This window comes from Macaca thibetana, chromosome 6 (assembly GCF_024542745.1).
Source record: "Macaca thibetana thibetana isolate TM-01 chromosome 6, ASM2454274v1, whole genome shotgun sequence".
Lineage (NCBI taxonomy): Eukaryota > Metazoa > Chordata > Mammalia > Primates > Cercopithecidae > Macaca > Macaca thibetana.
In genome coordinates this window covers 105,810,483-105,836,644 of record NC_065583.1, presented here as the reverse complement: position 1 = coordinate 105,836,644, position 26,162 = coordinate 105,810,483, and the positions used below count along the sequence as shown (strand labels likewise).

Below are 26,162 nucleotides of genomic sequence, written 5' to 3'. Positions count from 1 at the left end.
ACTGCCTGTCTAATCTAAGACTGGTGTCAGCTTGTTGTTGAACTTTGCAGCAAAGGATAATTATTTCAAAACAGTTATGTAATCCTCCTCATTTTTTTTCCTTTAAAAACCTTTGTCTTCTTTTACTTCCCTAAATACACACATAGTTTACTATGACATGCATATTCCCGTTGCAATGCTTTATTCCCAAATAAATATCTTTTCTTTTGAAAGTCTCTTATTATTTAGGTTGACACTACCAAGAAAATCAAATATTTAAACAGTTCTCATTTTTTTCTTATTTATGTGTAACAAAGAATAGTAAAGCCATGCCCAGACATCTTCTTTGGAAGCAAAAACAGTGTCTAGAATATGGGAATTATGACTCATATCACTTCCAAGCAAAACTTTCATTGTCTGAAATGTATTAGACTCTCTCTGGGTATCCCAGGAGCACCACATGGACTGTCCTTTGGAGCAAGATGGTCATAGCTTTTCCTCTGCCTTTCTGTCTTTCCTTCCTCTTTTCTCTGCTCTTTTATCCCTTCTTCTCTTCCTTCTTCCTTTCAGAAGGAATTTATTTGCTTCAGTAAAGTTTACAGTCCAAAAACTTAGAGAAGAATGAACATGAGTGGATTGAATACCTAGGAAAATTTCCGCTATGCATTATTAGGATATTCTAAGCAGAAAAATTTACCGTTATTAATGATTATATAAGGGGGAAATCCAACTTTTACTTTCTAAACAAAACCCATTATGTTGCCACAACATAATGCTACAATACAATATAAGTTGAAACAAGAATTTCAGCTCGAGGCGTGTCCTTCAGTGGATTGCCAAATTCTCTGCTGTTATCTCATAATGAAGGCAGAATTCGGCTGGACACAATTCTCACAACTTTCAAAGGTAAAGGCAAAGAGTGGAGCCAAACAATCAAAATAGAAACACCTAATAGAAAAGTATGGCCATTCAAGAAACAGGAAACCTAAAAGCACTAAATAATGATCAGTGACTAAAAACATAAATTATGCTTCCTCAGATGAACCGCACAGCCCTGCATTTTGCAGTGGGGAGAAATCATTTATCTGCAGTGGATTTCTTGCTTAAACACAAGGCCAGGGTGGATGTTGCTGATAAGGTAAGCTCATCTTGAGTAGAACAAATTGGAGCATAACCAATGTACAGGGAGAATCTGATCACTCCAGATATCTTTTCTTCACATACATGCAAAATATTTTAATTGGCAGTGTTTGTTCTGGAAACGTCTCTTCAGAGAATATACATATATGTGCTCTTTGTATTTGGGGACTAAATTGTTTCCCTTTTACCTATGGGACCTGGGTTTTTGCTTATTTTCTCATATTGACTTTATGACCAATAGCATGCATTTGTAAAAGCAAGATCATTGTCCAGAGTAGAATCTGGGGTGTGGAAGACAGAAGCTAACTGGCCCCAGAGACATTAAATATTGACTTTGCTCTATGAACTCTGATACTAAATAGGCTTATTAAACAGCTCAGGGGTGAGCCCAGGAGCACACACACAACTTTATGCCATCCCTTTCTCAGGCTCCATCTTCTCCATGATCAACTCCCCTACATTTTCCAGCTCCCCACCCTCTTTTCCTGGTCCTCTGACTGGAAAGCCAAGGCTGTGGTCTCCCGGCCCTGCTGTGTACTTTCCACAAATAGGTCTGCCTCCAGGACCAAGTGGGGGAGGGTAACAAGAGAACATTTGGATTCTTCCTCCACCGTGCTTTATGACCACAGTTCCTCTGGCCAGAGAGAAAGATTCCCCTATGTCGGACTTTAAGGTGCTTGCCCAGCCACTGCTGCTACCCTTACCACTGTCAAGTTGTAGCTTTGGGAGTGGGGCTTGGCTTGCGGGGAGGGGGCAGGGCCTGTAGAGAAAAATGAAGCAGAGAATTTCCCCTGCCTTCTCTGTTCTATAGGGGCTCCCTTCTCCTCCTTAGACCAGAATGAGAGAGCTTCTGTTGGAAATCTTTCTGACTGTGCCCAGGGCACAGTTCCATGATTTGCACTGCCTCAAGTCCAAGTTGGAAGGTATGGGAGGAAAAGAAAAATCTGGAAAGTCACAGCAGGATTGTCCTTACTTTGAGTTCTGATTTTTTTTTTCCCGAATCCACCTGATACCATTTACAGAGTCCTCAGCTGTTCCATGCATTCTTTGTTTTTACTTTTTAATTTAAAATGTGTGTGGGTATATAGTAGGTGTACGTTCCATGCATTCTTTCCAGAGATTTTATTTGTTTTGGTGGGAGAGACAGAGTGGACTGTGCTTACTTCGTTTTAACCAGAACCATAACCCCAAATCTTTACTATAGCAAAGTAGAGGGAATCATACAGCGAACATCTATGTATCCATTGCCAGATTAGATTGCATCTTTTCTTTTAAACAGCATATCTGAGGATTGCCATGTTTCTAATATATTAAATATAGATCTGGTTTGTGTCAGAGTGCAAATCAATTATGTAGGGAAAAGAAAGAAAGATCAGACTGTTACTGTGTCTACATAGAAAGAAGTAGACATAAGAGACTCCATTTTGTTCTGTATTTGAGATGCTGTTAATCTGTGACCCTACCCCCAACCTTGTCCTTGCAAGAGTCATGTGCTGTGGTGACTCAAGGTTTAATGGATTTTGGGCTGTGCAGGGTGTGCTTTGTTAAACAAGTGCCTGAAGGCAGCTTGCTGGTTCAAAGTCATCACCATTCTCTTAATCTCAAGTACCCAGGGACACGTACACTGCCAAAGGTCACAGGTACCTCTGCCTAGGAAAACTAGGTATTGTCCAAGGTTTCTCCCCATGTGATGGTCTGAAATATGGCCTCGTGGGAAGGGAAAGACCTGATCGTCCCCCAGCCTGACACCCGTGGGGGGTCTGTGCTGAGGAGGACTAGTACTAGAGGAAAGAAGGCCTCTTGGCGGTTGTTGGCAGTTGAGATAGAGAAAAGCATCTGTCTCCTGCCCGTCCCTGGGCAATGGAACATCTCGGTGTAAAACCCGATTGTATGCTCTGTTTCCTGAGAAAGGAGAAAACTGCCTTAGGGCGAAAGGCGGGACTTGCTAGCGCAATGCTGCTCTTTATGCACTAAAAAGGTTTATGGAGATGTTTACATATGCATATCAAGGCACAGCACTTTTCCTTAAACTTATTCATGTCACAGAGATCTTTATTCATATGTCTTACTGCTGACTTTCTCCCTACAATAATCCTATTATCCTGCCACCTCCTTTTCTTTAAGATGGTAAAGATAATTATCAATAAATACTAAGGGAACTCAGAGACCAGTGCCAGCGTGGGTCCTCGGTATGCTGAGCTCCGGTCCTCTGGGCCCACTTTTTCTTTCTGTATACTTCGTCTCTGTGTCTCATTTCTTTTCTCAAGTCTCTCATTCCATCATTTCTTTTCTCAAGTCTCTCGTTCCACCTAACAAGAAACGCCCACAGGTGTGGAGGGGTAGGCCACCCCTTCAAATTATTCCTGAAATGATGGAGAGATATTTCACCAACTTGTTCTCCTTGAGGTTTTTCTAAACATATGTTTGCATTACCTTGTCTCTGAAGCATGACTGTTTCTCTTAACTTTGCTTGAAGATTGAAATAATGTCAGGTGGGAAATAGAGTAATTCCTGATGTGTCTCTTTTTCCTGCTTTGAAGGTTTCACTAAGTTAAATATGTTTATAACTGATTAAATTATCTACAGTGGCATTACTCCATAACTAGTCAAATGTTTTTCATAATTCAAGCAAGGTCACTTTTGACCCAATCTGGCAGCTTCTTTATCTGAATGATGAGCCTTGAGTTTGACCTCTTCTAAGTTCTAACACCATTTGCAAAGAGCTAACAGTTGATCCCCTTCACCCTCAATATTTGTTCAGTGGCTGTTGTGCGTATGTCTCAGTGTCAACTACTGAGGATTCAACTAGACAGAAGTCCTTGCTATTTAAAGTGTGGTGCCAGGACTTGAAGCATGTACATCACCTGCAAGCTTGTTAGAAATGCAAGATCTTAGGCCCCACCCCAGGCCTGAATCAGAATCCGCATTAAAAAAAAATTCCCAGGTGATTGTTTTCGGGAAGCACTGGTATGAGATAGAGTCATGGCTTTGCAGGGCCTACAATCTCTCTGGGGAGCAAGGACAGAGACTGTACTAGCTGAGTGCCATTCAAGGCACTGCATGCTAGGGACCAAAGTGAGCAGCACCCCCAAGTCCTGGGAATAGGCAGACTGGATAAATGGAGGGCCTTACTCCAGACAGGAGTAAAGAATCCCAGGTGGGTGCAAGTGGTGCTCAGAGGATAAAAACATCTGCTCACAGAGCTTCTTATCTCTGGGAAGCTCCTAACATAGAATTGTTCCCCAAAGGAAATTATTGACCTCACCTATGACGAGACTGGCAATGAGGACAGGTTGTCAGTGACTGTTGGGCAATGTACACTTCACAGACCTTCATGAGTCACCTGTGAGTGTGATTTGTGACACATGGTCTTAAGTAGTCTCAGGCATGCCAGTTTCACACCAGAAGAATTTGTTTTATGGAGGTTATTCTCAGGGAGTTTACATCTGTGAGCCGTGATTCATTACCTCTGAGGAACAATGGCTCCATTCTGAATTTGTGGTTTTAGAGACTTAGGTTGTTTGCAGCTTGAATTCCCAGCTTTTAGATTTTATGATTGGAGCTTGGAATTTTAAAATATAGGCTGCTTTGAAATTAGGAATTACCTCTTAGGGAAAAAATAGATCTCCTATCAAAGAGTGATTTGTCACCTGTCTCAAATATTTCTGGCTTTTTTTTTTTTTTTTTTTTTTTTTTTGAGAGGGAGTTTCATTCCTGTTGCTCAGGCTAGAGTGCGATGGTGCAATCTTGGCTTACCGCAACCTCCACCTCCCAGGTTCAAGCGATCCTCCCGAGTAGCTGGGATTACAGGCATGCACCACCATGCCTAGCTAATTTTGTATTTTTAGTAGAGATGGGGTTTCTCCATGTTGGTCAGGCTGGTCTCGATCTCCTGACCGCAGGTCATCTGACTGCCTCGGCCTCCCAAAGTGCTGGGATTACAGGCATGAGCCACCGCACCTGGCCTTCTGGTCTCTTTTATATTTGAAAGCAGATTTAGTATTACTAAACATAGAGCATTGACTCGTAGGGAAGTCCAAATTAAGAGATGGAATTGTGTTTAGGGAACATGCTTTAAAGAACCTCAAGTAGTCAGTCATTGTACATCATTTCTTTTTGGGACAAGGAGTCCAGAAATGAAGAGTCTTCTTCATGCTGGAATTGTAAACCTACAAATGGACTAACTCACCCTCTAGAGTGACAGCTGAAATATAAATTTGATAGGACATGCACATTAAGAGCAGGGTTTCTCAACAGTGGTGCTTTTGACATTTGGGGCCAGATAGTTCTTTGTGGTTGGGGCTGCCCTGTGTATTGCAGGATGTTTAGCAGCATCCCTGGCCTCTATCTACTAGGTGCCAATATTAACCTCCCCCCACCCACAGCATGACAGTAAAAAATGTCTCCATACATTTTTCCAAATGTTTCCTGGGGGCAAAATCACCCCCAGTTGAGAATCACCAGTTTAGAGTTATGCCTCAATAATTTGGGACTTGCTGTTTTACTCTCCCAATGTGAATTCTACTGAGAATAAGAGAATACATTAATGCAACTTGGGGGCAGCCAAAATAAATGCCAAAAGGCTTATGCACTTCACAAGTAGAAGTGTGCTGCAGGCCTTCATTCCTTACGCATTTACTCATACTGTGTACATCTGACAAACAGTTTCCAGATCACAAACACAACTGATTAGAAGAGGGAAATAAAATGTAGTGTGAGAGCTTACTTTGGGCAGGCACTTGTACTGAGGAAATGGATTACTTTTTCGTGGGGCTAAAGGAAACAGAAAAGCACACTTGAGTTTGCAGATAAGGAAGCTGAAGCTGACAGTTAGAATTAAGTTCACCAAGATCCCCATACTTGAAAGTGATAGAAAGTGACCAGAATTTGAGATTAGTTCTGCTTGATCCTGAAGATCAGGCTCATAGTGTCTGCCCTATGCTGCTTCTCTAACTTAGGGCCTGGCGTGCAGATGCATGTTTTTGCTTATGTCCCTCGAATCTCACCTCCCTAAAATAGCCAATGTTAACTGCTGGCTACGCTTCCTTCCACACTTTTCTCCCTGCTTATTTGGTAGACAAGTCAGCATACAACTGCCCACAGCATCCCTACGGGTCAGTAAATCCTGGTCTCTTTCAGTCTGACAACTTTGTGCACATGTGTTTGCACACAGACAAATCGAAATAATTTTGTATAAATAAAATATTTTAAGTAGCATCTATATAAATGAGATGCTTTTTATAACTTGTGTTTCTTTTACCTGTGTGTTCCCTCTCCTCCTCTGGTAACTATACTTAACAATCTGAGATATATATGTTTATTTCTGTACTTTTCTCCTGCTCACATAGACTTATCTATATTAATCAATCTACCTACCTACCCACCAACGCACCTATAGATGGATATAGATATGTACATATACATGTATGGGGTTTTCTTAATCACTCCTTTTTAACAAATGGGATTATATCATATTTATTCTCAATCTTATTTTCCATATTTAGCAAAACTCATGGAAATCTTTCCAAGTCAATTGTTGTAGCACTAATTCATTATTTTTAATGCTTGCATTATATAGTCTGACTATTCCATAACTTATTCAGCATTCCCATGTTGATAGGCCTTTACCTTGTACCCAGTTTTTAGTATTGCACTTAATATCCTTATATATATAGCATTAGGTAATGACATTTTTATTTTTATGGGATGGATTCCCAGGAGTGGGATTGCTGGTTGTATTTTCAATTCTAATAGATATTGCCAGATACTTAAACAATAATCATTTCCATTTCCTTTCTTTGTCCATTTTTCTGAGTTTGTCTTTTTCTTCTCCATAGGTAAGTGTGCTTCATGGATTAGAGAATAACCATTTATCTTTATTAAAGATACATCTTTAAAAATCTGTCATTTTTAATTGACTTTGTTTATTATCTGTCTGTTCTCACTCTGAATTAAGAGACTGTACATTATAGTCTGGATTTTATTCTAATATGTTTATTGTTTGTGTGCTATTTTGTGAGTGTGGTATGATACAGCTTTTCATTTTATTTTCTTCCAGATGGAGAACCACTTGTGCCTGCACCACTTATTAAGTATACCCTTTTTTCCCCATAGAACCGAAATATCACTTTTGCTGCGTATTAAATTCTCTATTTCTTAGTTTTCAACAATCTAGTATTAATTTGGCCTTTGTTGATGAGGCAGTATATGCTGTGGCTCATCAGAGTGATAGATTCTCTTTTTCTGTCTTCTTGGGGAAGCATGGCTTGACAGTAATTCACCTTGCAGCCTGGTCTGGGAGCCTTGAGGTCATGCTCATGCTGGTTAAAGCTGGAGCAGATCAGAGAGCCAAGAATCAGGTAGGTATGTGGGTCACACCTGGACAAAAGCTCTTACCTCACCATTGCAGGAGAGAGGAAGTTCTGAGGTCACTGTGTATCTCCCCCACCCCTGGCTCTCTTCAGGATGGAATGAATGCCCTCCACTTTGCTGCTCAGAGCAATCATGTGCGCATCGTGGAGTATCTTATTCAAGATCTGCACCTCAAGGACCTGAACCAGCCTGATGAGGTGTGTTTACTTTGGTTGTATAGGTCTTGCATCCAACCCTATCAAATTTCACTTTCTCCTGCCTCTGGTACAGCTGTGAAAGCAGCCAGCACAGACAGACCCTGCCCTATAGCCAGCTCCTCCATCACGTTGGCAGACCACAGAACCAAAGAGGAGTGTTGGTATTAGTGGCGATCCTGGCCCCTGCTTGTAGGGAGAACAGGAAGTGTTGAGGAAGCAGCCAGATTCCTTCTTCCCATTCTACTCCCTCATCCTGGCCGGAGTGTGGACAGTATCCTATCCCCTTTAGTAATCAAAATGTGTATCTAAATTTTATTTTATTATGCTTGGCCTTTTGGTAATATATTTGACCCAAAGCTATGCAGTAATGAGCCGTGAAATACAATGCAGTTTTATTGCATTTGTCAGTATTTCTTTTCTTTAAATAAGGGGATACATAACAATACTAGCTACTACTTAACAAGTATCTGTTAATGTAGGTACAGAGGAAAGCTATTTACATACATTATTTCAGTAAGAGGTCTTGGACCTGACACCTACCAATGCTCAACAAATCATTGCTGAATGAATGAATGATCTCACTAACCCCTACAATAATCCTATAAAGTAGGAAATATTTTGCTCATTTGTAGAGGAGAGGAAGTTGAGGCTCAGAGAGGCCAAACACCTGATCAAAAGTCTCACAACTAAAAAGTGACAGAGCCAGGACTTGACGCCAGGTCTGGCTGAATCCAGCCTTCATGCTGTGCCGTCTCCCTCCTCAGACTAACAGTGGGTATTGTTCATGTCAGGGACTGTCCTTCCCCTGGAATATTTCCCTCTAGGCATTTTTTTTTTTCTTCATAGAGGAGTAGCCTTTGTGCAATTGGCATTTTGATTTCTCAGCAGTAGAATATACTTCATGAATGGGACTTCCTTTTCTCTGTGCCACGAGAATACTATACTATAAAAGTTTCTTTAGAAGCTGGTCAGTGATAGTCACTTCATTTCACCTCTTTTTAAAAATTTTTACATTTTTTTTCCGACCGTAATCTCAAAAACAACAATATTAACAATAAGAAGTATTTCTTCAGATTAGGTCTGTATACTTCTTTGACTTCCTCTACATATGATTAAACAACTATACATTTACAGCTTAGAGGAAGATAGACTTGGGCTTTGGTCTGGTCAGTACCACCATGCACTAGCTGTGTGGTTTTAAGCAAGCTCTTCAATTTCCGAAACCCTCAGTTTCTCCATCTATACAATGGAAACAATAAAATCTACTTTATGGTAACAACAGGGTGACAGGAGAAGTCTTGTCCCACATATAATTTTTTTTAAATCAGCAAACCTCCATTCTTTGGTATATAATGATTGACATTTCCTCAATCTTATGTAAAAGTACCTATGCAAGTGAACTTCATGATGAGCCATTCCATAACCCCTTTTCACTTATGCCATTCCTATGTAGGAATGTTGGAATAGCTGAGATGCTTAAATGAGCTAATGACTATAAAGCACTTAGCAACGAGCCAGGCACATTGTAAGTGCTCACTGTTGTAACAATTGTTATAGGATAAAATATCCTATCTGATTTTCTGAAAGTGACAATCATAGTCAAATGCCATTTAGTATCAAGGTGAGGAAGCTGGATCTTTCTAATTTTATCCATGCCAAGTAGAGACGTGGCCAATTAATGAATTCCATTCAGTTCAGTTCAGCAGATATTCGTTGACGGCCTGTTATGCATGAGACACACAGTTATTTTCCCCTTCAATGTGCTCTGATTGCTTCCATGAGAGAGAGTAGTGTATGGGAAGGACGGGAAGGATCAGGCAGGCTGATGGGATTCAGAAACCAAAGCACATTTGCAGGGAGCCTTCCCCATTTCTTGAGTTTCTGCTGGCCAGCAGCCTTCCTCTCCGTAACTCTTTTCAGCTGATTCTGGACATGTCCTCTCCTCTCACCTTCTTCCTCCTCTGTCTGTTGGGAAAAAGGGTTCAGGAGCACTGGCAGCAAACTGCAGAGTGACATGTCCAGCTGCGAGATCTTAAATTGAGTTCAGAGACATACAAGGAATGAGCAAATAATGAGTCCACTGGGTCATCTAGGGAAAGAAGACTCTGAGTCTGAGCCCAACTTTAGTCCCTTCAGAAAACTAAATTGATGAATAGAAAAGAAAAAAAAAAAATCTACTTTTTTTCCTAAGATCTGTGAGTGGGTCACACCTGTTGGCAAACATCAGTTGGAATGGTAGTTGCCAGGAACTAGGAGGAAGGGAAAGTGGGGAATTATTGTTTAATGAGGACACAATTCCAGTTTTGCAAGATGAAAAAGGTTATGGAGATGGATGGTAGTGATGGCTATCCTTATGAGTATCCTTAATACCACTGAACTATACACTTAATAATGGTTAAGATGATAAATTTAGTTATGAGTACTTTACCATAATAAAAAATTATGGGGGGAAATTCCAGTTGCAGCTGTGATCAGAAGCTCAGGTTCTATCAATTTACTGTTGGGTTTCCCATTTGCATCTGCTTAAAGGTATTGTGGAGTTTGTGAAATACATTTGATATTTAAGACGTCTTCACCTTCACAGTGTTACTCTCTTGCCTAGTTTCTTATCAACAGAAAGTGATTGAGAGCCTGTGTACCTGCCAGGGTTGGTAAAATCCATCTCTCTGGCCTGGAGGGAACTCCAAAAGCTAACAAGGAAAGCTTTCCTGGAAGGAGGCCCTTAACACAAAATGGATTTAACTAGGCCAGGGGGAGTTTGGGTGGGGAGAGATGGAGGATGCTGGGAAAACTTTTGAGATTTCCCCCAGCTCCACAGCCATAAAAATCACTGAGGCCTTTCCAGGGGAGAGAGATTAGCGCAGCAAGGAGTTAGGAATAAAGTATAGACATTTTGAATCTACATATAAATGTCCATCTGGTGATCAAAAATAAATACTCAGACTGACATGTTTGGGGAGGGAGAGAAATAGGAAGGCCTCACACGCCATTCATGTATTTGTTCAATATTTACAAGAATTTGGGGGTACAATGTTGCTTTGGTTTCAACTACGAATATGGTAGACTTCCATTGGTTTAAAGTCTCTGGAAGTCAAAATGCATAGAAGCTTCTTTTTCTGGGAGGGAAGGGGATAGTGAGTAGAAGGGGACTTGAGAAGACACCTGTTTTCTTATACAGACCCAAGGCAACATTTAACAATTTTAGATTTAATCAAATCTCTTGTTTCCTGTCTGTGAGGGGAGAACTAACCCACTGTCTCCCACCCCACCAGTGCCACTTTTTCATATGTAACATGCTGCTTTTTCTTTTTTTTAACCTCATGACACATATTTTTTACCTGTGAAATTTCTAGTTATTCAGGGTTTTCCCCTTCCTCAAGTGCCTGACCCTGGGGTGATGGGAAATGCTGTGGGAGGGAGCATGCACTGGAGGCCCACCCAGCGCCTCTCCTCAGAGGCTCCTGAGAGCGACACATCTCGGGGATCCCTGTGGTAAAGGAAGGTCAGGTTGGTCTTTGGATACCCACTTAATGGCTATTTATGAAATTTTTGCTGAATTTCATAACATCAAATTTGATGATTTCATCTTCTCAGTAAACTTAAAAATAATTTATAATAAACAATTCCAATCCCTCAGACTTACATGCCAAAAAAAAAAAAATTAAATGCATTGAGTTAAAACATATCAGGTTAGCCACGCACAGTGGCTCACACCTGTAATTCCAGTACTTTGGGAGGCAGAGGTGGGAGGATCTCTTGAGTTCAGGAGTTTGAGAACTAGCCCGGGAAGCATGGTGAATAACTGCCTCTACAAAAAAATACAAAACATTAGCCGGCATGTGGTGGTGCGCACCTGTGGTCCCAGCTACTCGGGAGGCTGAGGTGGGAGGATCACTGGATTCCAGGAGATGGCAGCTGCAGTGAGCTGAGATCATGCCACTGCATTCCAGCCTGGGTGACAGAGTAAGACCCTGTTATAATCAGGTTAAATAGATATTGAGTTAATAGAGGAAAGAAGGAACAGGAATCCTGGACCCTCCTTATTTTAGTACTTAAACGGACAGGATCCTGAGCCAGGGAGTCTTTGTGATTGGCCCAAGGCCTGGAGCCCAGGGCTCTGACACCAAGCTCCACCATCCTTCTGGCTGGAAAAGCTTCCTGCCTTCCAAGTAAGGGAGGGCCTATGAGACTGCCCTGGATAGAGGCCTACTTGAATGTGATGAAAAAGGATTGGGAAGTTAAAAAAAAAAAAAAAAAAAGGACATAATAAGAAACTATTCTTTAAAAACCACATATATCTTTGAAATTCCTGTTATTTTGTCTAATAATACGTACTCAATGAGAGAAAATATTTATATCTCACTATGCTATAATCTCACCTTTCTTTATGCTACCTTTTCATATATTTATTATAGGTTACTTTAAATGTCTTTACTTTGTGTAATTTTGCTTTTACATCTTTTTCCTGGATGATAACTGTTTTAAAGGGCTTCCAAAGTTCAAACTAATAGTGTTTCCAAAGGAAAGGAAAGATCTTTCATCTGTGGTAACTGTAGTCTTTTCTCAGAACCTCCCATCTCTTAGCAGGTGAAGCTTTCTTTCACTTTGTTATCTACGCAGTAATGCAAAACTTTGTAGCAACCACGGGTAAAAGAAAAGCACCATTTTAAAATTGAACAGATTAGTATTGTTACCAAACTGATAAATATGTATTAGTTAGAATTCTTTCTGTTGCAAAGACAAAAATCCATCTTGATTGAGATTAAGCAAAGAAGGTAATTTATTAACTTGTAACTAAAGAGTATGAGGGTGTATCTTTCCAGCTTCAGGCATGGCTGGACCCAGCTCTTTTTCTTTGTCCATTTCTTAGCTGTCTGCATGTTGGCATTATTCATAGGTATACTTTTCATATAGTAGGAAAGATAGCTGTTAGCAGCCTCAGGTTTAATATCCTTATGGATTTCAATCCATAAGAAATAGAAATAATAATCTGTCATTAAATGTTTATGTATAAATCTCAGGAACAACTGGCCCTACCTGAATCATATGCCCAATCTCGAACCAATCACTGTGACGGCAGGTTATGTAATCACTTCATGTGGCAGAAGGCAGGCAGATAAGGCTTGGAAATGGACAGCACTAAATGGGCTAAATGACAGGGTGTGTGTGTGTATGTGTGGTTGTTCTGCAAAGTAAAACAAAGTTACTAGAAGAAAGGTAAATATAAAGGCAAAAGCAACAAATGCCACACTAGGGCACAACACCTTCATGTATTATTTGTGGTCTCTGTGCATAAAGAGCTAACAAAAGCCCTTTCCTTCTGCATGAGCCAGGGGTCATTCTCCAATGTAAAAGATAACAGGCAAGAATCAGGTAACAAGTTCTCTTTTCTCCTGTTCCAGTGCATTAGCAACCTTTAAAGGCCTTCTTCCACCACTTCTCACCACCTACCTTTCCAGCCACAAACACACTTAAATGCTGAGTTATATAACCCCATATATCACCAGCACTCGGTTACTACATTACATTATAATTACTTGCTTATGTGTCCATCTCTCCTTTTGGACTCTGAACTTGAGGATGGGCAATATATTTCTCACCCTGGTCACTCTATTGCTTAGCACATTATCTGGCATATTCATAGGCATTCAATAATTGTTGAAGAAATTAATGAATTATTTATGAGGATATGTGATCAGATGTTTTCATCTAGTATATAATCACTGTCTCTTGTTCCCTCTTTTGTGATTTGTTTACATGAACCTTTACCTGTAGTCACTATTTGCACATATTTGTATATCAAACACAATAATTTTTGGTCTGTCGTTTCCAAAGAGTTGCTCATGACTCAAGATTAAATTTTACTCTTCAATTAGTGCAGAAAACTGGGGTTCTAAGCAATCTCTGTTTCTTTCCTTTGCCATTTCTAGGGATCTCCTGAGAATGAAATCACTGAACCCTTTAAAGGGTTGGAGATGTAGATCTCATTGATGACATATGTGGCCCAACAATGATGAATTAGGTGAAGTTTTTGGTGCAAATTTGTTTCTCCAGCTTCCATACATGCATAAATACAGACCTCTGTAGGACTGATCTTTATAGATTTGTTTTTGTTTTTGCTTTTTACCGTTTGTTATTTCAGCATTATTTCTTCCTTTTTTCTCCAGTTACTGGGAGCTCCTATGTTGTTATCTCAGGTTAACAGTGGCCACGATCTTTTCATTACCCTATTTTATCAAGTGTTAGATGAGGCTTGTATCTATTTTTTAACATTAAGACACCTTGCTAAGCTTTCAGTTAGTAACACACTAAGCCAATTTGTGAGTGTTTTCTCTTTAATTGAAGAAAATACTTCTGCTATCATATTGCCACCACAACTTCCTTTTCCTTCTTTTAATTATCTCAAGTTACAACATTACATTTTCTGTGGATCTGCTATAGTTTGGCTATGGTTTGTCCTCACCAGAATTCATGTTGAAATTGGATCCCCAATCTGGTGGTGTTAGGAGGTGGGACCTCTTGGAAGATGTTTGTGTCATGAGGGTGGATCTTCATGAATGGCTTGGTGACATTCTTCAGGTAGTGAGTTCTCACTCTGGTGGGACTAGATTCATTCTCATAGGAATAAATTAGTTCCCACGAGGGTGAGAGCTAGGATGCCTCTTGGGTTTTGTCTCTTCACACATGTTCGCATCCCTTTGACTTTCTCTGTCATGTTATGACACAGTGTGAAAGCCCTTGCCAGAAGCCAAGACCGTGCCCTTGAACTTCCCAGCCTGCAGAACTGTGAGCTAAATAAACCTCTTTTCTTTACAAATTACCCAGACTGAGGTATTCTGTTATAGCAACACAAAACAGACTAAGACAAGTCTTTCACTTTTCTTGATGACATTTTGGCTATGGAAAATATAGTCTCCATTGGCAACATAAAAAGTAGGAGGAATTCCATAATCAGAAAATTCTATATTTGAGCTTATCTTCTAAAAAAATCAAACCTAAACATTTCTCTTAAAATGTCACTAGCTTTGTCCACTGTCATGCTTGTTCACTAAGAGTGTAATAACTGCTTGAGGTTTGTGATTGATTTTTAGAAAGGAAGAAAACCATTTCTTTTGGCAGCTGAGAGGGGCCATGTTGAAATGATAGAAAAACTTACCTTCCTAAACCTGCATACTTCAGAAAAGGACAAGGTGAGTTGGACTTTTATTTCTTTGCTGAGAACAAGAGAAAGGGGAGTAACAATTGATGTAGAGGGGTAACAATTGGCCTGTAGATTTGGTGAGGGACTTTTAGTCAGCAGAAGAGTTGTAAGTTGTTACTATACTCAGAGAGAATCATGAACTATCCAGACAAAATCCTTCCACTGCTGCTGTGGGTTGTCCAGATTGGCACTTTTTGCTTCATAATGTTTGTGAAGTCAATAGACCACATGGATTTTTCCATGATCAACTCCACCCCTCTTCTCTCCTCCCATGAGGTCTCCTGGAGCCTCAGCCTTACATGAAAGGGGAGGGGAAAACCCTGGGGTAGACATCGTATCTGTATGTACACCTTTGATGACTTTCTTAGGAGAAATTCCTAGATGTGGAATTGTGGGTCAAAGGCTTCTGCACATTTTAAAATCTTTGGGTATATAATATTGCTAAAATGACCTCCCAGAAATCTTTCACCATTTTACCCTCACATAGGTCAAATGGAATTTCTTCTGTTGCTCCATGTTTTGCTAGCAATTGGTAGCAAAGTTAGAAGAAGGAGCATGGATGATTTTTTTCCTACTGGTTCAGAAAGCTATACCTTTTTATTTAAAACTTAAAAATGTATAAATTTCACTTAAAACTGCAGATACAGTGGTCCACGCTCTGGACCGTGCTTTAACCAAAATGAAAACTTCCAGAAACTCCATTGCAGCCCTTACTGTTGAAGGAACATGCTCTCCCAGCACAGGGCATTCTACCCCGAGTGTGTCTCTGTTGCAGGAGGGAAACACTGCCTTGCACCTCGCTGCAAAGCACGGTCACAGTCCTGCAGTGCAGGTGCTGCTAACCCAATGGCAAGACATAAATGAGATGAATGAGGTATGTGGAAGTACGCATTACAGGCACAGGACTTAAATGGGGAAGGGTTGGAGGAATGGCTTTCAAGAAAAGAGTGGGAGGAAAACAAAGGTGTTAGTGCCATAGGGTGTAAAATGTGATGCTGAAAGATTCTTACTTTATTCTTCAAAGTATTCCACAGCACTTCATTTGTTAATCCATTCATTTATTCACCCGTTCATTCAAATAATATTTGTTCTATATGTACTGTATGCCAGATGAAGTATGTACTCTTATTCCAGAAGCCTACAGGGTAAGAAGGGCATGCAAAACAAATAATGTATCGGGCTACATGCAATAATAGAGGTCTACAGAGAATGCCATGAGAACACAGAGGAAGATGTTTTTCAGAAATTACAGTTTTCACAGAAGAAGTGATATATTATCTGGGTCTTGGCATTGTAATGAATGTTGGCAGGAAGGATTTTGAGGATGGCACAAGTATAAAGTATTTCAGAGGGAAAAGTCCAAGGAAAAGAACCGAGGCAAGAGTATGGTGTGTTCTGGGCTGACAAGCTCAGGGTGGCAGACATTGTGACTAGGAGGGCTGGGAAAGCTGGAAGCCTAGTGGGCCAAGGCAGACAGATGACGAAAGGCCATGCTTTACAGGAGGGAGGGTTTGGCTTTGATGTGGTTGCCAGCAGAGACCTTGAAGGGTTTTAAGTAGTGAAAAGGGATAGAATTCATCTTAGGTGTGGGCAGGTAACTGTCACAGCCGTTTGAAAGGTAGACCGGGTGCCAGGAGAGCCCAGAAGTGGGGAGGACCAGTCAGGTGACTGCCAAAATGGGGAAACAAGACCTATGGAAGACCTCTCACTGAGACACTCATGAGCAACAAACAGGATGAAGTGGTAGGAGGAGGCAGAGTCCACAGGACTTATGACCAGGACTTAGAGAGAGGGAGGACTTTCTGCCCCCAGCTATCTGACTTGGGCTGTTGCTGGGGAGTACAGGTGTGGAGCAGGTGAGTGGGGTAGGTAATGAGGGCTTGAATGGGTTTGTTTGAGGCACTTGGGAGGGGGGTACATTCAGGTGGAGTGTTAGTGAGCTGGAAACTGGTTCTGGGGCCGGGTATGGTGGCTCATGCCTGTAATCCCCGTAATTTGGGCAGCCGAGGTGGGTGGATCACCTGAGGTCAGGAGTTTGAGATCAGCCTGGCCAACATGTGAAACACTGTCTCTACTAAAAATGCAAAATTAGCTGGGTGTGGTGACAGGTGCCTGTGATCCCTGCTACTCGGGAGGCTGAGGCAGGAGAGTTGCTTGAACCCGGGAGGCAGAGGTTGCAGTGAGTCGAGATTATGCCACTGCACTTGAGCCTGGGCAACAGAGCAAGACTCCATCTCAAACAAAACAAAACAAAACACAACCAAAAAAGTAAAAAGAAACTGGTTCTGGATTTGGTGGAGGCGATGTGACTGTGGCTATGCAGGGCAAGTTTGTGAGTCATTTGCCCTGGATGGTCACTTCTTAACCTATGGTCCAGTGATTTTTTGTCTGGCTCTTTGGAAACTCGGGTCAGTGGGGTCCTCTTGGATTTCACAGTTTAATGTTCTGATCATTTCTAAACTTGATGCCTCACCTGAGAGCTACCGAAAGAACTAGTATCATAAGCATTTACCTTAAGATACCATTGATTGTAAAGCACACCATTATTTTATGTAACACTCAGAAAAAATAATGCTGCCATTTAACTGTGACAAAAAACTTTATTGTCACTGAAAATATTTATTTTATGCTGCCTATTTGAAGATGTTTTTAGACTGTTAGTTTTTTACGTGCATATATAAAGGAAAAAAATAAGCAACTCGGTTGATTGTAAACTTCAAGCTGAATTAGATTCTTCTAAATCACTTATTCAGTCTTGATGATTTCTTTCTTTTTTCTTTTTCTTACTTTATTTTTTTTCTTATAGCGTCAGGGTCTTGCTTTGTCACCCAGGCTGGAGTACAGTGGCATGGGAGATGCAGCATTTCTTAAAGAATGCCCCACTGTTGTTTCTAAGATTTTCTTCTAAGCCACTGATACCCATTCCAGTGTAATGCATGTGCTCAAACAACAACAATTATATCCACCTGGTTGACTGAGCTAGCCCTCATGATTTAATCACCACATAAAAGCCACCTCTTAATCTTATTGCATTGGGGATTTAAGTTTCAACATGAATTTTGGAGGGACACAAACATTCAAACCAAAGCAGAGATCAAGTCCTGTAGTCACAGGATTTGTAATCTTATTTATAGTATTAGTTATGCTTTCCCTGTTCTATTAAAACATATTTAAACCACTGGAATGTGTGCATGCATGTGGATTTCATCTTCCTTTTAGCAACTTTGGAGTCAGGGCACATTGGGGAAAATTCATAAAGCCCAAAAAACTTTAATTTCAGATTATGATAGGTTTAATTTGCACAAAATTAAGGGCACAGTGATAATAATATCATCTTTTTGCATATGATTCATAATGTTTGTCCATTTGTGGACAGCCTCTGCTTCCTGATACAAGCTGTTGCCAGATCAGTTAGAGGGACCCATGTGAATGTGCTCTAGAGCCGTGGTCTCCAGACATTCTTGGCAGCAAACTCATATCAGTAAAGAAAGTTTGAGCATGTGGCTATCACATATACATTTATAATTCAATTAATTCATTATAAAGTATATGCTAGAAATATAAATGTTTAAAATTCAAGATAAAAAATAAATAGCAGTTTTGTATTTTCTCTAAACTCACAGAATTATTATTATTTATTATTATTAGAAATAGGGTCTCATTATGTTGCTCAGGCTGGTCTCAAACTCCTGGCTTCAAGTGATCTTCCCATCTCAGCCTCCCATGCAACTGAGATTACAGGTGTGAGCTACCATGCCGAGCTCAAAGGATGATCTTATACACATCTGATGGATTTTATTGTGTTCCTCTGCATATATGTACAATATATTTTTCATAGCTGTCCCAAATTCACTTAACTATTCTTTAGCTCTTGGTTATTTAGTTTCAGTTTTTGTTTATTATAGGTTGTGCTGTCACAGATCTCTTTGTATATAAACCTGAGTCTGATTTCCTCACAATTGCCTTGGAGTATATCCTTAGAGGCAGATTGCAGGGTCCAAGATATGAAACCTTATCAGGCTCTGGATATGAATTCTTTCCTTTACACATTTTTTTAACAAATATTTTCCCCACTGGGATTTGTCTTTTTGCATCCATTTTCCTGGAAAAATGAGAAGGAAGATTATGGGGAGAAATGCCTTTTTTGTTTGTGTGTTTGTTTGTTTTTTTGAGATGAAGCTTCGCTCTTGTTGCCCAGGCTGGAGTACAGTGGTATGATCTCGGCTCACTGCAACCTAAGCCTCCCAGGTTCAAGTGACTCTCCTGCCTCAGCCTCCAGAGTAGCTGGGATTACACGGGCCCACCACCACGCCTGGCTAATTTTTGTATATTTAGTAGAGATGGGGTTTCACCATGTTGAGTAGGCTGGTCTTGAACTTCTGACCGAGGTGATCCGCCCGCCTCAGTCTCCCAAAGTGCTGGGATTACAGGCATGCGCCACCATGCCTGGCAGAGAAATGCCTTTATAAGCAGATGGCTGTCCCAGGCACCCAGGTAAAGCAGCCTGGAATATGATTTTCCCACCTTGTTGGAATGGGAACACTGGTTTCTATACTCTTGTGTTCCTGTTAACATGATTGTTCATACCTAATTCACTATGAGTAAAGCCTTCTGAATTTATCCTAAAGTAGTTGTTAAGCAGATTAATGTCCAAGGAGGGAAATGGTTAGGGAATGGGGAAGGAATTCTGCATTTCTTCCCAACATTTTTAGGAAAGAGTCTGCATGAGGAAAAGGAAATAGCCAAGTAGCTATTGTGTGGGACCAGCTCCTTCTTTTTCCTCATTTTGGCCTGAATTAAACTCTTACTTCGTCCTCCTAGTATTTATCTTGAGTTTCAGGAAACTGAAGTACTGAGATTTTTTAAAGTAATGTTATTTTTTAAAATGTCATGTAACATTTAATCAGTTGTAAAGATTAAAGTTATACTTGGTGCAAATGGACTTCTAATTTTGTGTGTTTCATACTGTACTATAGTTCCTTATTTCTGAGATTATCTTTCTTTTTTTTTTTTTTTTTTTGTTTTTGTTTTGAGACGAGGTCTCACTCTGTTGCCTAGGCTGGACTGCAGTGATGCAGTCCTGTCTCACTGCAGCCACAACCTCCTGGGCTCAGGTGATCCTCTCACCTCAGCCTCCTAAGTAGCTGGGACTACAGGCATCCACCATGCCTGGCTAATTTTGTAAACTTTTTGTAGAGATGGGGCTTTGCCATTTTGCCCAGGCTGGTCTCTAACTCCTGGGCTCAAGTATCCTGCCTGCCTCAGCCTCCCAAAGTGCTGGGATTACAGGCTGAGTCACTGAACCCAGCCACTTTGACACTTTTCAGCTGAGGTTTAGTTTTCTTATCTGTAACATGTGGATAATATTAACCCTGCCCTTATAGCATTGTGTGATTTAACTGTGCCAAAGCATATAGTCTTGGCAGTACAAGTTGACACATAGTTGTTCAATAAATGCTATCCATTATTAAGAGTAATGCACAAAAGGCATAGAGAAAGCATGTTGTTTGTCAAGTAATTTCATTCCATGACAAGGGGCAATTAAATTTAACTTATTTTTCCTTTTGTTAGAATGGAGAAACACCATTCTTTCTGAGTGTTGAAGGAGGTCATGAAGAGTGCAGCAAAGTGCTGCTGACAGCAGGAAGTGACATCAACATTCCAAATAAAGTATGTGTTCCAGACCATGTTCACTCATGCAGTGGGAGGGAGACTTAAAATATTCTTTGGAAACTCTGGTCCTACATTGATCCACTCACTGGTACTTTAGAATTAATATTTATAATACGCTTTGTTTTTGGTAAGAATTAGTGATTTACCTCCAATATTTCCCAGTTACTGTGTCCTCAAAAGCAATGCTATTCTTTCTGTTCTTCTGGGGAAGGAATAATTGAAAGTGGGGCAAAATGAGCAAGTACTTGTCACTTCTTAGAAACAGACACTCTATTCTACTTTGTTTTCTCATAGCAACTAGTGCACACCTGGCTTATACAGAGAAGACGCTGAAAAAAACTTTATTGTGTGAAAGCTCAAGTGGTCAGCCTGGTGCATGAAGAAGGAAGGATGGTGCCTTCCTCTAAATGCAGAATACTTTTGTATGTAGTCATTGTGCTAAGAACCTTTGAAACTTTTGAGACTGTGTTATTATTTTCATTTTTTTAGATCACAAAAATAGAATTTGGAAAAGTTAAGGAAATCATTCAGGATCATACAACTAGTCAATAGCAGTGCAAGGATTCAAACTCCTGTCTGACGCCAATGCCTCAGCTTTTAACCCCTGCGATGGCCTTGTCTTCAGATGGTTTAGTTTCTTTTCCTGTTTTTCTAATTAATTATAATGAAAACTCATGACAAAAAATTTGAATAGCACCAAAGGGTATATGATAAAAAAGTGTCTTACTCCAACCCCACATCACAATTTTACTCCCCAGAACTAACATCCTTAATAGTTTATTTAGTCTTCCAGGAATTTTCCATGAATCCACATGGAAAATGTGATTAAATCCATACACATATATATACCAACACCATATAAACAGTAGCACAGTATGTAATATATGCTGCTCTGCACCTTGTTTTCTTTTGATTGCCAATATATTTTAGAGATCTTTCTATCTGCACAATGTATAAACAATTTCTTTTCAACAAGTACAAAGTTAAACATGTAAGAATAAAGTCCCAATCAAGAATAAAGTCCCAAACTGGCATGTTTGATACCCTGTATTCTGCTGGTGGGAGTGTATATTTGTATAATCTTTCAAAAAGCAATTTGTCACTTTCCTTTTACCCACACATGGTGGATTATGTTAAGGAAATAATTTGAAAGGTGGAAAGCTAGCTGCATGCATTCAGATAGATGATAAAGTTAGCTCCAATTGCCAAGAATTAGATATAACATATACGTGGAATTAATGGTAGGAGAAGGCTGAAAGAAGGTCTGGTGCTTCTACTTCTTGGAAAATTATGTAGCTGTTAAAAATTATAGTGATAAATACTAAAAATATATTGCAATATTGAACATGTTAATCATAGAACACTAATTGAAAAATATATTATAGTCGAGTAAATATTAATGTAATATTGGATTTATATATACATGGACAAGGATTGTCGGACAGGAAAATCAAAGTAGCATGAGTTGATTCCCACTTAAGTTGCAAGGTTATTGATGCAATAAATAAACAGAAAGTTAAGAATTCATGGGAGCCATGAAATATTAAGAATGTGGAGAGCTGTGCTGCTGTTCAGTCATTGCACAGGTGCCTCCTTGTCCCCAGTCTGTATCCCCCTTCAAGTTCCTGGGAAAGCTTCCCAGGTTAGCTAGACTCTCAGGCTTACTCCATTATTTTGTACCCTGCCTCACCCTTGTCCTTAATTATTTTGCCCTTAAGTATTTTGCTTTGTAGTGATTTTTCATATGCACACATTCTCCCCATCCGACTAAGACTGCAGGCTCCATATTGCCCCTGTCCTTACAGCCAGTGGCCTCAGTTGCTCTAGGCAGCCTGGAAATGATCGCGAATCCATTTTTTAGCTTTTACTTCTAGAGTTTTTCCCGAGTTCATCAGCTCCCTTCTGAATCAGCAACCTCAGCCCCCACTAGCTATCCACACCTATCTGTCCAACCCAGTGAAAACCTTGGGGGGGAAAAGCAGTGTGAAGCAAGAAGCCAACAGCAAGAACACACATGAGCCCGGGATGGGTTGAACTTTGTTTTGCTTTCACATTTGTAGGTGATTGCTATGTTTGATCTTGGAAACGCTTCACCTGCTGACACTGATGAGTCTTGGTTTCCAGGAGTTTGCTTTTGTGCTCCCTCCCACCTTGCCATCAGCAAGGGGAGCAGGTAAAGGGTTAAGTCGTTTCTTTCTTTCTTTTTTTTTTGAGACGGAGTCTCGCTCTGTTGCCCAGGCTGGAGTGCAGTGGCTGGATCTCAGCTCACTGCAAGCTCCGCCTCCCGGGTTCACGCCGTTCTCCTGCCTCAGCCTCCCGAGTAGCTGGGACTACAGGTGCCTGCCACCTCGCCCGGCTAGTTTTTTGTATTTTTTAGTAGAGACGGGGTTTCACCGTGTTAGCCAGGATGGTCTCGATCTCCTGACCTCGTGATCCCCCCGTCTCGGCCTCCCAAAGTGCTGGGATTACAGGCTTGAGCCACCGCGCCCGGCCCGGGTCAAGTCGTTTCTAAGGAGGATGTTGGAGTGAGATTATGAATGTAGTTGACAGCCGGCTTTCTCCGTTTATGTTGGGTGGAAGAACTGCCCAGAGTTAGGGCAACAGGCTCTCTTTAGCGCCCTATTAACTGCCCTGGGTCCAAAAAAGGCTTTTGTAGGTCCTAAGAACTCATATTCCTGGAGGTCCTACCTCACATTTTATCATACATATTTAAGTGCTCCCACATTCCTCTTTACTTTTTTTTTTTTTTTTTTTTTTTTTTTGCTGTTAATTGCTCTAAAAGGCTTTTTTGTTTTTGCTTTTTGCAATTATTTGGCTATGACAGACTCACCTAATTTATGATTGACTCTGATTTCTTAGAACTCTGTGTGCATAATTGGGAATTTGAGGGAGGTGAAAAAATGCAACCTGCAAATTGTTTATAAATACAATGAATATTTTATGAACATTACATTTAACAATCAATGAAGTATGAATGTCAATTAAATATTTATTCACTTCAATTTTGTGGTTTTCTTTTGGTATCGTGGAACCAATAATTTTTTTCTTTTTTACATTTTAACGGTTTCTTTGGCTCATAAAGTCTGTAGGCCCTATACACAGAGCCCATGATGCCTAGAGGTAAATGCTGTGGACTCCCGCAGCTCTTCCTACTACAGGGTTCCTGCTTTGAGTTTCTCAGAAATTTGTTTCTGCTTTAGGTGGCTTCTGATCTTGCCAGTGAGGGCACTGCTGACCATTCTGATCTCAGTTTAACTGTCACCTTATCCAAGAAGGCTTTGTTGATCAGCCATGAGAAAGTAGCCAACCAGTCATGCTATTTTATGTCTTGTTATAGAACTTACAACTAGCTGATGTTATTCTTCTAACAACATCTATAATCTAATAAGCATATTTAAGTCCACTGATTTGCTGATCTACCAGTCTACCAATCAATGGATCAATTGATTGTCCACCGCCACTGAAATGTAATGTCCGAGATCTTATCAGTTTTGTTTACCAACATATCCCTCCACTATCTAAAATAGTGCCTGGTACAGAATAAGTGCTCAATGTTTTTTTTGTGTGTGTGTGTGTGGAATGGATAAAATAATAGTTACGGTTACCATACACATTTACTGGCTCGTGTATCCTCCCAGTAGTACTGTGATTTCAGAGAAAGAGGTAGGATGATGTGGTAGGCAGAATCAGGCTCCCCACCCCAGAGATGTTCACATCCCAGTTCCTGGAACCTATGAATATGTTATATTACATGGCAAAGGAGAATTTAAGTTGCAGATGGAATTAAGGTTGCTAATTAGCTGATCTTAAAATGAGATTCTCCTGGATTACTAGGTGGGCCCAATGTAATCATGAAGAGTCCTTTAAAGTGGAAGAGGGAGGCAGACGAGGATGTCAGTGATGCAGTGTGAGAAGGACTCAGCTAACTGTTGCTGGTTTTGACAATGGAGCAAGGGGGTGTGAGCCAAAGAACATAGGAGGCTTCTAAAACCTGGAAGAGACAAGGAAGTGGATTCTCCTGAGAGCCTCCAGAAGGGAACATAGATCTGTGAACATTTTTTTTTTTTTTTTTTTTTGGTTAGCCCAGTGGGATCCATTTCAGACTTCTGACCTCCAGAACTATAAAATAATACATTTTATTAAGCCACTAATTTTGTGGCAATGTCTTATAACAGCAATAGAAAACTATTATGGGGACAGTTTTGCAGATGAAGACAAAGAGGCCCATACTTGATAGGCCACTTATCCAAGGTCATATAGGCATTTAGTATCATGCAAGCTAGATTTCAGTTGGTCAGAGATGCACAGGTCATTGCTGTTGGCATCTGTTCCATTATCTATTGCTTCCTGACAATCCAACCCAAAGCTCAGTGGCTTAAAACAACAATCTATTATTATTTTCACGGCTCTGTGAGTTGACTGGGCTCAGCTGAGAGGATTCTTACTTTGAGTTTATCATGTGATTCCAGTTGGAAGTCGGCCAGGATTTTGAAGGCTTACCTGAGCTCGATATCCAAGAGAGTGCACTCACATGCCTGGCAGTTAATGCTGGCTGTCTGCTGGGAGCTCACCTGGGCCTCACCATGGGCCTCAACCTACAGCCTGGGAACTGGCCTCTAAGAGAAAGGATTACAAGAGCAGGCATTACAAAAGGCAGAGAGCAGCAGCTGCCAGGCTAGTTAGGGGCCATGCCTGGAACTGGCACGCTGGAACTTCTGCCATATTCTATTAGTCAAAGCAGTTACAGGGTCGACCCAGATTCAAGGAGGTGGAGAAATAAACCCTGCCTCTTGATGAGGGGAGTGGCAAGGTCATATTGCAGAGGAGCCTGTGGGACAGGAGATACTGATGCAGCAATTTTGGGAAAGTAATTTCCAACAGCGTCCTTATTTGAAAGACCTGCAAATACTTTGTAGCAATCTTACAATTAATCAGTCAACAATGAATTACCTAATAACCTCCGAAAGGCCCCACCTCCTATCATCATCACATTGACATTAGAGTTTCAACATATGACTTTTGGGAGGGACACAAACATTCAGTCTATTGCACACATGTTCCCTGGGGCTCTACACTTCTATGGGAGACACTTAGAAAAAAACAGACAATTAGGTAAAAACCACAATTGCTTTTGTACTAACCTAATACTAGCTCCCCCTCAACCCAGTAATTAAAAACACAATGGGTTTTCTTTTTATTTATTTAGAGACTGGGTCTCACTCTGTTGCCCAGGCTGGAGTGCAGTGGCATGATCTCGGCTCACTGCAGTCTTTGCCTCCCAGGCTCAAACCATCCTCCCACCTCAGTCTCAGCCTCCTGAGTACCTGGGACCACAGGGACACACCACCAAGCCCAGCTAATTTTTGTAGAGACAAGGTTTCACCATGTTGCCAGGGCTGATCTCAAACTCCTGGGCTCAAGTGATCTACCTGCCTTGGCCTTCCAAAATGCTAGAATTACAGGCATAAGCCACTGTGCCCAACCAGATTTTCTTTTTAAAATACAGCCATGCATCTCTGAATGACAGGGATATGTTATGAGGAATGCCTGATTTCACTGTGTAAACATAAATAGAGTGTACCTACATAAACCTACATGGT

At 40.7% G+C, this 26,162-nt stretch overlaps 1 protein-coding gene across 1 annotated transcript in view; it reads left to right on the top strand.

Moving 5' to 3' along the window:
• ANKDD1B (ankyrin repeat and death domain containing 1B) overlaps positions 1–26,162 on the top strand; it is a 53,814-nt gene that overhangs the window by 8,344 nt on the left and 19,308 nt on the right. The window contains exons 3-8 of the mRNA XM_050794485.1: positions 1,019–1,117; positions 7,380–7,478; positions 7,584–7,688; positions 14,780–14,878; positions 15,665–15,763; positions 20,461–20,559. Coding sequence (XP_050650442.1) covers positions 1,019–1,117; positions 7,380–7,478; positions 7,584–7,688; positions 14,780–14,878; positions 15,665–15,763; positions 20,461–20,559 — 600 coding nt within the window. The remainder of the gene's footprint in view (positions 1–1,018; positions 1,118–7,379; positions 7,479–7,583; positions 7,689–14,779; positions 14,879–15,664; positions 15,764–20,460; positions 20,560–26,162) is intronic.